Here is a 13,313-nt window from a genome sequence, read left to right as displayed (position 1 = left end):
TGACTACATTTATTTCAGAAGCATTTTGGCTGTAGAGCAGTGTTATTTATTGTATTATATTGTATTGTATGTATATTACTGCAGCACTTGAGGGCCCCAGTCATGTTGTGCTAAACACTGAGGTAAAAGTTGGTCCTTGCCCTGAAAAGCTTGCAGTCTAAGACAAGATGTAATAAGTGACTGTAACAATCAGAAGGAGCTGGAGAAGGAGTCATGGGGGGAATCTGGATGTACAAAGGCTCATTGGGGGGGTGTTTCCAGGTGCAGGGGCAATGGGACTCTGCAGAAGTTTCCAGGTGAAAGTGGTTGGGGCTCAGTGGAGGGGTCTGGGTGTGGGGGTCTCAGCAGGGAGGTCTGGGTGTTGGGGGAGCAAGACTTGGTGGGGTGGGCAGTCTGGGTGTAGCTATTTGGGGGTCAGTGGGGTGGGGGTCTGGATGTAGGGGCTCAGGGTGGTGCAGGGGGTGGGGCATCAGAGGAGGAGTTTGAGTGCAGGGGGCTCAGTGGGCTGTGATCTGGGTGCAAGGGTGGGGGTCCGGAGGCAGGGGGTCTGGGTGCAGAGGGGCTTCAGATGCAGAGGTTGAGGTCCAATGGGGTGGGGTTTGGGTATGGAGAGCTAGAGGATTCTGCGTGTATGGGGTGGGCTTGGTGGGGGTGTCTGGGTATGGGAGGTCTGGATGCACAGGGGTTGGGCAGATGAGGGAGCACCTCCCCAAACGGGGACGCCTCCTCCCCACAGCTGAGGAGCAATGGGGGCAAGAAGCAGGGGAGGATGCTGAGCTTCCTGCAGCTGGGGGAGGTTTCTGGGCGTGGGTCTGATGCAGCCCCAGCCACTCCTTGCAGGGGAAGAAGAAGTTCCGTCCTCTCCTGCCTCCAGCCCAGCCGGGATTAACACCTGATCCTGGCTCAGGGTAGGAGCCACTGGCTGGGATGTCCCCAGCCCTGTGTTGATTTACCTCTCCACTGGCTGCTCCAGGTGCCTGAAACGATGTACCTGCACAGCTAGGGAGTGGTGTGTGACTGCTCTTGCAGCTTCCCTTTGCTTCCCTGTCAGAAAGTCATTTTTCTACGGGGAAGCAAAGAAATCTTCAGGGGACATGAATTCTGCGCAAATTCCCCCAAGAGTATATATCACAGACCACCAACAGCACATAGGACCCGCATACTAAGGATGAGGGAAACAGTAATAAGAACATGTGTTTATATAGAACATCTCTTTGCACAACTAGATTATTTTGAGCTGATTAGGGTTTTGTTTTGTTTTTTTGAAGATTTAAGCAAATAAGTTAAACATCAGAGGTCCCTACGTCTAGGCCACCATCACCAGGCAATTTCCCATAGCATCATGACAGAAGTGTGTATTGAAGAGAAATTTGGAGGAAATTGTAGGGGCTTACCAGACTATTTCAGGGACAGTTTACCATGCATAAGGGTTGCATGGAAGATTGTGTGATGTTGCTTGTGAAGCAAGTGAATAATTGGGCAATGTAGTATAAAGAACAGCATTATTAGTAGAGCATAGGACATGGGGCGTTGACACAATAAAGTACAAGTACAGATAAGAAGGATGGGTCTAAATTGAGAAGGGCCTTAACAAGTCTGGAACAGACAGCTTCTGAAGGGGAAGCCAGTGGAAGGACTCAAAGAGCAGGGTGATGTGTTCAGACATACGGGTCAGGAAGATGACCTTAGCAGCAGTATTTTGAATATACCTCAGGGAAGCGAGGGTGAGTGTCAGGAAGACCAGAAAGAAGGAGGTTGCAATTGTCAAGACGGGCAAGAATAAGAGCTTAAACAACAGTGAAAAGACTGAATTTTAGAGATGTTATAGACATTTGGACACAGTCTGAAATGGATGCTCATATTTGCATTCCAAAATAATGTTACTATTCCTTTAGCATTTAAACTAAAATGCAGAAGCAGTAGAAGAATGAAGAAAAGGATGGACATCAGTTCCACGACAACAAATAGCCCTGGTAATCGCACTTGTAATGAAAAAAACATTATGTTTCTTTTACAGAAGAACAGTGAGGAGCCAAGTAGGAGCCGAGTCCACAAGTCTACTCTAACCAGAAAATAAAGAAGATGCGAAGAGTCTGACCTTCCTGCTTAAAGGCCTGATCCAAATCCAATTCATATCAATGAAAAGTCTCCCATTATCTTCAACGGGAGTTGAATTGGGCCTCAAGGAAACAGTGAAAAAGAGAAAGTTTAAAATATCTGCATATAGTCTCTGTCTGTATGAAACTGTTCTCACTTTACCAGCAAGCAATATATGAAAAGTGGTTAATTGGTGGAAAATGCATGCTGTCAATTTCAGCATTGCCGCTTAAGCTTGCAGGTATAGCTATCTTAGTATTTATACATTCCACAAGAATTCCTTCTCAATTAATGGTGCACCATACATAGATCTATCCAAGAAGTATAAGCCAGTTATGTCTGAACTATAATTTAAACCTCAACTAGAACATAAAGAATGTAAATAGCAAACATTAAAATAACATAAATATCATGAATGGATGTAAATGTCAAAGGGAAACAGAGTTGGACAACAGTGACTAACCCTTATCAACCTACTTCTGAAGCACAGTAAGTGACTAGCCAAAGTGTTAAGCATAATGGAGAAGATCTCAACAGGCCATCACTCTGACATGGACTCACAGTACCCAGAGACAGACAGAAACACACACATAATTTTAAAAGATAAAAGTATATTTGGTATTGGTTTGATACTGTTCATTACACAGTTCTTGTTCAATAACAATATTTGCATGCGCAATTTTTTGTGGTTATTTTACCAAGATTTTTATTTTACTAACAAAACGGGTTTTCTTCCATCCATATACTCCAGAAGGTTATTTGGACTGCCAAAGAATTATTGTACTGTAAAAAATAAAGATGATCAGCTGCAGACTGTTAAATGCTGAACAAAAGAAATACATTTCTGCAATGAATATAAACTCCCTCTCATAGTAACTTGGTAACTCAGTATATTAAGAGTTAGTAAGCACTGACAATCAGATTAAAATTATTATTTAAATTCTACTTCTCAACAAAACATGGTGGGAACTATTATTCATAACTACTGTAGTTCCCCTTGAGGAATCCAAAGAAAACATGGTTGACGGGTCATGTCCCACTGCTGGGCTGGCATACCTTTCCCTGGATAACAACAGTCTTTTTAAGGCTGCTGGGTAAATTGTGGTCAACCTTGTAACATTATAATAAACTATCAACATTAAGTAGCCAATGCCAATCAAGAATGAGATAAGAAGGGGAAAATATGTAAAATAAATAAAATTTCATTTAATTACAACAGCTTGTTTTCATTTCAATAAATGTATTTCTTAGATATTTCCATTTCACCTAAAAGAACAAATTTCATACCTTGTTTGTAAAGGCAAGGACTGAAACTCAGCAATATATTTTAGATAAGCTATGCATAACAGATTAAAAATAATTGCTAAATTCTTCATCCTATTTAAAAAGTCACTTCAGTTGAAAAAATACATGCAGCAACTGCCTTTAACTTTACATAACTTAATCAACAATTGTTAGAGCAGCATTCACCCTTGTTAAGGCTCAGATCTTCTAGATGATGAAAATGCTAAAGAACAACCAGACCTGCAAAGACTCTCCTCCATTTTAGATTTTTTTTCTAACCTGCACCTGTCAATGAAAAGTTTAAGTGAAAGGAATTCAAGATCACTGTACAGATTTTAAAAAGTGCTCTCCGCCCAGCAACTCCCACTGAAAACAATGGAGAATCTCTCTGCCCCACCTCAAACTGGGGACTGAGCTTTTTTAAAAACCTGGCCACTTATTTAGGTGCCTAAATGGGAACTATAGGTTGCTGTGCCCTTTTGAAAATCGGGCCTACGACGTGTAGTTCTTATAAATAGGTGACAAAAAGTACTGTATCATAAAACTAATAATAATTTGTAATGCAAATTGAACGGGAAATCACAATGGGATGTGCTCACATATATTATTGTTTAAAATTGAAGTTCAGTTAATGTACACAGTTATTGCTGCTGTCCTAACTTTTGCATTTAATCAAACTACATGATGTTGGTTATCTCAAGTGAATGTAATGATCATAACTGCATTCCATAGGGAATGATGTTCTCTGCCTAGCCATAAAATGCCTACAGTCACACAGCTCCACTAATTTGCCTCACCTTGTTCTAAAGCAACCACCTCTGGATGAAAGAGTAGTTCAGTCTCCCTGCCCATTTATTCCTGGGGTTCTCTGATGATATTGCCAACATAGGTGGGTGCCAGTTGCAATAGTGGTTTTGGTGAGGGAGCTGGACTAGATGACCTCTGGAGGTTCCTTCCAGCCTGAATTTCAATAATTCTATGTGATCACCTGACCACTTGGAAATGGAATAAGATCTTCTTTCATCAACTTATTTCACACAGGCTTAAGAGCCATCTGACAGTAATATCTACTGTCTTGTTTAGGAACTGAATCAGTAATTGCCAAGTAAAAGGCTGTGTATACAATTAACAGTCTTCTGAAGCATTTTTGTAATGCTTGATGCCTTATTGTAGTCTTTTACTGTAAACACTACTACATTAGATGAGAGGAATCTCTAACGCCACATTAATAAATCTAACAGTAACATATTAACAATTTTACTGTGATTTCACAATACTAAGCAATAACTCAAAACTGACACCCTTAATATTGTTAGCTTATAAATACATTTAACACTTCTGTTAATTTGTCAATATCAAGCATATCCCTTTAAAAGGGAAACAGAAAAACCATCTAGATTATAAGCAATGTAATATGACCAGTGTCCAAAAAGAGGCCCTTAAATGAAGTTATATTTTAACTGGTTTTAATATTGGCTTGATTTTACTTTTAAAGGACACTGCAAATTGACAGTAAGAAACAATGAAGGAAGTTCTATGACACATCAGTGTTTTTATCCATTTGTTTTGTCTGGCCTCTGTGTTATAACACATTGTAGGATCTGAAAAACAAATATACAACTTTTCTAAAAGTAATATTTACTCAACAGAAAATATTGCTCTTGTTCTGGTTCACCTACTTCCATTTTTATGCTGTAGTTCCGGCCAAGAACACTCTCCAGGAGTTCTTTGATCATCTGGTCTGAGGGAGACTGAAAAGTAGACTGCAGAGAAGCAATTATTTCATCAATAGACCTTGCAACCACTCTCACAGGCAACTTTGGTGTGGAAGTAAGCTCTTCTGGTTTGCTCTGCTGGAAGTTCTCCTCGTATATTTTTGAAGTGTCTGGTCTAGTTATGTCTCTAGCCTCTTCCAACTGCTCTGAAGCAGACCTCACACTTGGATGGCTGCAGGAGACACTGCTTCTTTTACTCAGTACTCTTCCCGGCTCAACAACTGAATCTTGTTGACTTGCTTTTGAAAGTTCTCTGCATACTTTCTTATCTTTTTTCCTAATAACTTTTTTCTTTTTAGAAGCCTTTTCACTTGAATCAGAATCTGTAGAACTAGATTCATCACTTTCTTTACTGTCATTGCTAGCTTCTTTGGTTCTATTTGTTTTTACAGTCTGAATGTTTATCTTTAGAGAATGGGCTCTACTCTGCACTTTTCTAGTATCTTTGACTTTCTGTAACAGAATGGGGGTGTTATAAGTTACTAGTCTTGGACGAAGAATAAGTTTGCGATATTTAGGCTTCCGAGGTGGTGCTGGTTGTTTTAACATAGTGATTTTTTTAGTGGTCCCTGCTAAAGATGCTATTACTGGCATCTTTACACTTGTACTTTCATGACTACAACTACTATTTTCCATATTTATTTTTTCAGAGTAACTTTTCTGATTTTTGTCAGCACTGTCCTCTTTTACAGAAGATTTATTTCTTTGAGTCATCGTGCTGAGATCATGAGTTTGTTTTTTCATGTCTCTTACTTCAGGAGAGATCCTTACTTTTCTGTGAATTTCAGAACTGCCAATTAATTCATTAGGAACATTTTTATTTATATTAGTGATAGGCTTATGTGGACTCTCTGACCTCTGAAGATGATACTGCTCTAACTGATGTGACTGATCTGGTGTTAAATCTTCCAGGAAGGGCTGAGTGCTCACATTTGTATGAGCAGTAGCTACTGCTTGTTTGAATTTAAGAAAATCCTGCCGAGATTCTTTGCATATAATCTCACGCTCCTTAATCATATTTAGTTCTTCTAGATAACTTAGTCCAAAGTGCTCGTGTTTTCTAGCCATTTCCTCTTAATGTATGTGGCCTGTAAAGCAAAACAGAAATGTGTTTATATATGTTATATACAAACATAGACCCCAATCCTGCAAAGACTTGTGCACATGCTTAACTTTATGCACTGTGAGTAGTTCCATTCATTTCAACAGGACCGCTGACAGTATGTACAGTTAAGCACGTCTGACCAGCCACTAGCACTTTATCTACACCAACTCCAGCCATTGCTACCACTGCTAGCAACTGCTGGAAATCTAGTGTAGAGAAGGCCTAAAAACGAGAGTGCTAAATGCAAAAAAAACAAAAAAAAAACGGGTGGAGCCTTCACCTGCAATAATAAATGATCCCCTCCAAAAATATACTACTCTCTCCAATCAAAGAAAAAGATCCCCCTAAAGAAACTTCCCTTTAAAAAAGTATATGGAAAAGATACAGCCCCAAAGGAAACCAGCTACCCCCAAAAACAGATACAACCTGACCTCCCCAACATGAAATATACCACCCAACTCCCCCAAATGGGACCCCTCCTAAGCACGCACCCAGCCCCCAAATGTACCCCTGGCCCGCCCCAAGACACCCCCAAAAGATACCACCATACCCCGATCTCCCCCCAAAATAACGCGCCCCCAGGCTGAACGACAGCCCGTGGCGCGGAAGGGTCCGTGAGGCCCTAGACCGAGCTCTCTCACCTGCCCCCGGGGAGACAGCTGGGCACAGCCTGCGTCCCCGGGCTGGAGGGCAGGGAGAGCCACAGCCACAGCCCTTCCCGCGGGGCGGCGGCTCTGCCCAGACACTGGGCCGGGGGCGGGGGGACGCGCTCGGGAACCTAGCAACAGACCCGCTCGGCTCGGTGCATGCGGCCCGGCGGGAGAAGAGAGGGGCCCGCGGGGCGCCTGCTTCTCGAGAGCGCCCCCTGCAGCCGGGGAGGGTCCAGCGCCGCGCGCCACACGGGGGCAATGGAGGGCGGAGGGGAGGATGCTCCAGCCCTGCCCGGATTAACCTCCCCCGGCCCCGGCTGCATTTCCCCGGCGGTAGCTGTGCTGGTCTCAGCGGGGATGCAAAAGGCGAGGCAGCTCGCGCTGATGAGATCCAAGCTTCAGCGAGTAGCGCAGGGCACCGGTGCCGGACTCACTGCGGAGTGGGTCCAGCTCCTCCAGCAGTCGGTGCAGCTGCACCCGCTTAGGCCAGCCGCCAATGTGGCCCCTGCTCTGCTAATCTCGGGGTCACCCGACGAAGGGGGACACTTGGCTTCCGAGGCAGGCGGAGCCATCTGGACACCGGGCTGTGTGAGGTGTGTCTCCTCCCCAGCCCCGCGTGGGGACGCACTGGGAAACCTTGTAGCTGCGATCCGGCTTGGGAACTGTGCCCTGAGGTTACCCGCTGGCTGAGGGGTCGGATGTCTCCCAGCCACGAGAGCAAGCAACCTTCAACCTGATCCTGGATTTTCCTTCAGCCTCTTTTCTTCTCTGTATAAAGAAAACTCTGTTGCGCGGTGGATGATGCTGTGCACTGGCTCCATGACATTTCTACTCTGAGACTGACTGTCAAAATGGCATTCATGGGGTTTCATATTTATTACGTCTCAGAGACTTCCAGATAAAGTCCAAATACGTCTTTCTAACTGCCAGCCCTGCAAACTCAGCCTGGAGCTGAAGGTCAAACTTGGCTCTTTCTGGCTCATTCATCAGCAGCAATAAAGTTTCGATCACTGGAATTTAACTAAAAAGGTGGCTCGGGACCCGTGGGACAGAACAGAATCCAGTCCTGCTCCCAGAACTGTATCCACTTTGCAGTGCTAACGGGAGTCAAAAGTAGAGAAAACAGTTGTGAATGGAGCCTTCCTAGTGCCTGTGGTTGTGGATAATAACCTAGTTTCCTATCCAAGAGGGACCCACTATACCTGATATAGCTAAGATCTGAGAGTTCCATGTTAACACTAATCCTTTTGGAGATTTCTGATTTGGGAGGATGGGGGTCCCTTCCTTAAAATAATCACGCCCAATGCGATAGCAGAACCTTTTAGATACTTATCCAAACTGAACCTGGGTATCTCTGAGGCTGGCCCATCATTGATGTAAATGGTCTTCGCCACCAAGGTTTATATATCATTCAAAATGAAAGAAGAGCAATAATTCTCACAAGAGAACCCAAAAGACAGAACCCAGAGAAAGAACAGAGACAGATTAATGAATTTGAACACTTATGCCCTTCCGTTGTTTCTTTTGATAGTCCATCTAAGCCCAGAAAATGCCTTGTTATTTTCAGGAAGATGTTTACTCCCGAGATGGAAAATGATTCTCTCCTCTCTAAGAGGGTTTGTCATCATTCACTCCATTTAGCTTTAAGGTGGGAGGGGAAAGAATCCAACAAGAAGTGCCAAAGAAACTGCCTCAGCAAGTGTTGTATCTTTCAAGCTAGAAGAATCATAGATGAAACATTTCTGGTTCACAACATCCGGGAGACAGGCATCAGGTGCTTGGTGATGAATCCATTTAATTCAGAGACACTCAAACCCAAGTGACAGATACAAAGCAGAATCCCTGTCCTTCCAGTTTTTATGCTTATTCCTTCTATTTTCACTTAATGTGCAAACTATTTGGAAGGCTCTCAACCTAGTGGTTTTGCTATGTACCACAGCACTTACCCTTATTAATATTTATGTACAAAACAAACCAGGTTGCTGGGTAACCCAGGGGTGAAGACCAGTGTGTGTTACAGGTCCCCCCTGTGCTGGATCAACAGAGGATTTGAGTTTGCTAAGGCCCCAGCTACAGAACTCTTTAGCCCAAGCTCTAGAGATTTGCACTTCCAGATCAGTTCAGTCTCTAGTGTTGGCCAAGATGGTGGCCATCACAAATGCATTAGAAAAATATACAAAGCAAAGCTCCACATAATTTACCATAATCTGAATTTAGGTGAAGGGTTTAGTACTCTCCACTCCCTTGAGAGGCAGCAATTCCATTGCACTCTAACAAGATTCTAATTACCTGACTTCTACCTTACTGTGTTGCTCCAAGCACCAAATTTCTGAAGTTCAGCTAATTCACTGGCTTGTATACCCTGCACCTGCTTTTCTATAGTCCTTTATTAATTTCTCCCTTTAAAATAATCTCCTTATATTAAACATACCAGATAATACCCCGGGAGGGGGAATCCACCGTCCAGTTATCCCTGGCCTCCTGGTGCTCTGCAGCATCAACATATAAGCAGGCAAGTGTCCCACTTTTGTGACATAGAGCCACAGTTGCAACTTGCCAGGAGCTGTGTGGCTGCAGCAAATTTGCATACCTGTTTGCATAATCTAGTCATGTCTGTGGATTGTCGCTATAAATGGATGCTTTTATTTCACCCGTGATGGTCCCCAAACAGCTGTCTGATAATAATGAACTTTTGTGATAAGTTACTTGCACCAGATTCAAACTAGTGACCCAAGTGGTGGAAAGGCAGTGAAAAGCACAGAACCAATATTATGATGGTTTTATATGGTAAGTATCTTTTCAGATTATTCTGCTTCTGACTGTATAGCCTTGAGAAGCCTTTTCTACCTATTTGTGTTCCTGCAGCTCAGTAACAAATGTATTTCTTCCAAATAGTTCAGGTTAGACTAAGCAAGAAGATAGAATTTTACTTTTTTCAGGCAACAAAGGATGGGTGAAAGCACAGAGAACATGAGTCTGTCACATTACACCCAGGATTACTGGAAGGGTTCCTTCTATTAGCAAGGTAAGTGATTAAAGCTTTAAGAACTTTTGCTTGCTCTGAGGAACATGACTTCAGCATGGAGTAGTCTATCAATGTAGGGTGCCCTCTGCAGCCCATTATTTTTCTATGTAATTTGTTTCCCCTTCTCCCCAATACACTCATTAATAAATAGCTATTTGTTTTATGTTGCAGTAACCTAGTTAATCATTCAAGCCATCATGCTACTATTCTGCACAATAGGAATGCAAGCAAAAGTTGATAGAGATTGCTTTCTTCGTAGAGGTAAGAATCATTAGCTGAGCCATATAGTTGGGATTCTAGGAAGCAGCTCAGTCCCAAACTAACCTAATGGTAAATAATAAATCAGCATCTCACTTTATCTTTGATAGTTCTTCTCTGCAGGAGTCACTGTGGGGGATGGAAGAGAGGGCACTGAACATGAGGAGGTATTTGCATCAGGAAGTTTAGGAAGATGGCACTGAATGGAAAGAGGTATTTGCATCAGGAAGCTTCAGGAAGGAGGAAAAAACCTTAGCGATTGCTTCTTCCAGGTCACAGTTGTGATACAATGGTGGAGCACTGCAGGAAAATTAGCATTCTATGCTGCCCATCCTGTATCTGTTCTGTTCTCGGGACTGATTCAAGCAAAACTGGGATCCCCTTCAAAAGTATTCATTTGGGCTGCAAGAAAGGCCCAAGATTTACTTTGCATATGTTTTCCCCTTATTCCACCTGGCCTCAATGCCATGCAAGCTAGCTGGGGTCAGCACCCATGCAGGGCCGGCTCCAGGGTTTTGGCCGCCCCAAGCAGCCAAAACAAAACAAAACAAAACAAAACAAAAGCCGCGATCGCGATCTGCGGCGGCAATTCGGCGGGAGGTCCTTCGCTCCCAGGCGGAGTGAGGGACCGTCCGCCGAATTGCCGCCGAATACCTGGACGTGCCGCCCCTCTCCGGAGCCACCACCCCAAGCACCTGCTTGAGAAGCTGGTGCCTGGAGCCGGCCCTGCACCCATGGCACCGAGGATGGAAAGATGAAAACGAGCATTGCAAAACATTTGTGGGGCTAATGTCAAGTTAAATAGCAAATATCATTTAGTTTCCTTTGTGAGTAGGGCTGTCCTCAGAGGCTAGTCCAAAAGGCAGCGCTGCCAATTTATCACCTAGTGATTTACTTGAATTCCAGATGCTACAGTGTCTGCATTTCATGGATTAACTCCAGAAGAAAGAGGGCTGTTGGGATGTCATCAGCATGATATTATGCACATATTGGGCTGTTATTTTCTATCTTCTGTTTCAGCTATATTAGGGTTGTCCCTTAGCCTCTAGGCAGATAGTGCCATTACCAAGGTGAAAAGCAGAAGGGACAGGGGACAACCCTGTGTTGACACTCTTCTAAGCTCTGTTTTTTATACCAGTGATTTTAGTAGTATCAAAAGGTTCTGTCTACATAAATTCAATCCAATGTCTAAAACTAGATCTCAGTCTAAATTTAAGAGCTGTATATAGGCTCACTGAGCCTGGTTGAAAGCATCCAAAGGAGATTGTTCTGGGGAGGATCACTTATATATGACATAGATAAAAGTGAGGAAAAAAATACGATTAAAATAAAATGTTAAGAGAGATAAATTTGCAGGGAATGGGAAAACATATGCCAAGATGTAAAAGAACAAGTAATGTTACAACTAATTGATAACAGTGGGAGTTCTGCATGTGGAATGACAAGGATAGAAGCTGACCTACTGTGAGCAGTTTAGGAAAAATATGAACAGTCGGCTCTCAGCTGTCAACTGTTATTTCATCAGTTCCAGGTGTTTCCTCTAGGGTGACCAGAGGGCAAGTGTGAAAAATCAGGACAGGGGGTGGGGGGTAATAGGTGCCTATATAAGAAAAAGCCCCCAAAATCAGGACTGTCCCTATAAAATTGGGACATTTGGTCACCCTAGTTTCCTCTCACTTTCATTTCTGAGAGCACCTTGCCTTGCTTCGTCTGCTTAAGGGTGGCCATGATACCTTTGCTGTTTGCCAGTCTGAGATTATCCTGCAGTGCAAGCCCAACAAGATGATCACTGAAAGAACTCTACCAGAGAAAACATATGTTCATGGACATGAAATAGTGAATAAGAATGAGCCCTAGAATAAAAAAAAATGGAAATGACTGGTAGGGGATTCAGAGCTGTCAGGAGCATCTTTAGAAATTTAGACACAATGAGACAAATAAGATTCTGCAGCATCTGACTTTCAGCTGAAGAGAAGGAATTTACCTAAGGAGCAGAGATATGAAAATTAACCAAATGCACTGAGCAGCAGATACAGATAGTGCTGAGACGCTTGATATAACAGATTCTAGGAACAGCTAAGAGAAAATGCAGAACAAATGCCTGGATTAAGAGCCCGGCAAAAGTCAGAGGTGTAATGGAAAAAAATCAGAAAAGTTAGTAATAGTATTGAGCAGGACATTTATCTTATGTCCACGACTGCAACTGGTGACTGAACTGATCCATTGATTCATTTTAAGGGGAATAAAGACAAAAGGCTATCAAAAGTACAGGTCTGTTGAAATAAAAACATATAAAACAATAACATGGATGAGTCTCGCTGAAACAGGGAGAAGTAAAATAATGCTGCAGATAACTTTCTCCATGCCTTGGATTAATATAGCTGCTGAAGATATTGCAGTGAATTGTCTCCATGGTACTCATCCTAAGGACAATCACATCAAAAATTGTGAATAGTTTTTTGTAGGAAAAGTATGACATACATATATTCTGGTAAGAAACTGATCTGTATTTCCTAGCCCTAGTGAGTTGACACAAGACAGAGTATACAATAGCCACTGTTACAATTTTCATTCCAAAAAATATCAAAGCACCAATTTGGGCCCAAACATATAATCCAAGCAGAACTTCCACTGTAGTCAGTGAGTTTTGCCTGCATGAGGACTACAGGACTTTTACTTACTATAAAAGTTATACCTGAATGTACACCTCTACCTCGATATAACACTGTCCTCGGGAGCCAAAAAAGCTTACCACGTTATAGGTGAAACCGCATTATATCGAACTTGCTTTGATCCACCGGAGTGCGCAGCCCCGCCCCCCGGAGCACTGCTTTACCGTGTTATATCTGAATTCGTGTTATATCGGGTCGCATTATATCGGGGTAGAGGTGTACTTAATGACATTCTTTGACACTCTGCATACTTGTTTCACATGCTATCTAGAAAAAGTGATGTGACTTATTTAGTACTGTAAGGTTATTCTTCATTTTCGGCAATAGGATAGAGGTAATTTATCATAAAGTTAGGCTGCAATAGGCACTAAGACACTTGATCCTGTTCCCAATGAAATCAATGGCAAAACTTATATTGATTTAAATGGGAGCAGCAGGGCAATTAGA

At 42.8% G+C, this 13,313-nt stretch overlaps 1 protein-coding gene across 1 annotated transcript in view; it reads right to left on the bottom strand.

Moving 5' to 3' along the window:
- TTC6 (tetratricopeptide repeat domain 6) overlaps window positions 1–6,975 on the bottom strand; it is a 147,679-nt gene extending 140,704 nt beyond the window's left edge. Inside the window, exons 1-4 of the mRNA XM_029911421.1 lie at window positions 6,903–6,975; window positions 5,061–6,244; window positions 2,817–2,880; window positions 1,710–1,786 (exon numbers count right to left, since the gene is read on the bottom strand). Coding sequence (XP_029767281.1) covers window positions 1,710–1,786; window positions 2,817–2,880; window positions 5,061–6,224 — 1,305 coding nt within the window. The 5' untranslated portion in view covers window positions 6,225–6,244; window positions 6,903–6,975. The remainder of the gene's footprint in view (window positions 1–1,709; window positions 1,787–2,816; window positions 2,881–5,060; window positions 6,245–6,902) is intronic.
- Between the last annotated feature and the right edge of the window lie 6,338 nt (window positions 6,976–13,313).

The sequence above is a fragment of the Terrapene carolina genome, unplaced genomic scaffold (assembly GCF_002925995.2).
Source record: "Terrapene carolina triunguis isolate 2854851 unplaced genomic scaffold, T_m_triunguis-2.0 Scaffold96, whole genome shotgun sequence".
In the NCBI taxonomy this organism is placed as follows: Eukaryota; Metazoa; Chordata; order Testudines; family Emydidae; genus Terrapene; species Terrapene triunguis.
Note: the sequence above shows the minus strand (reverse complement) of the source record. Positions and strands in the feature narration are given on the sequence as shown.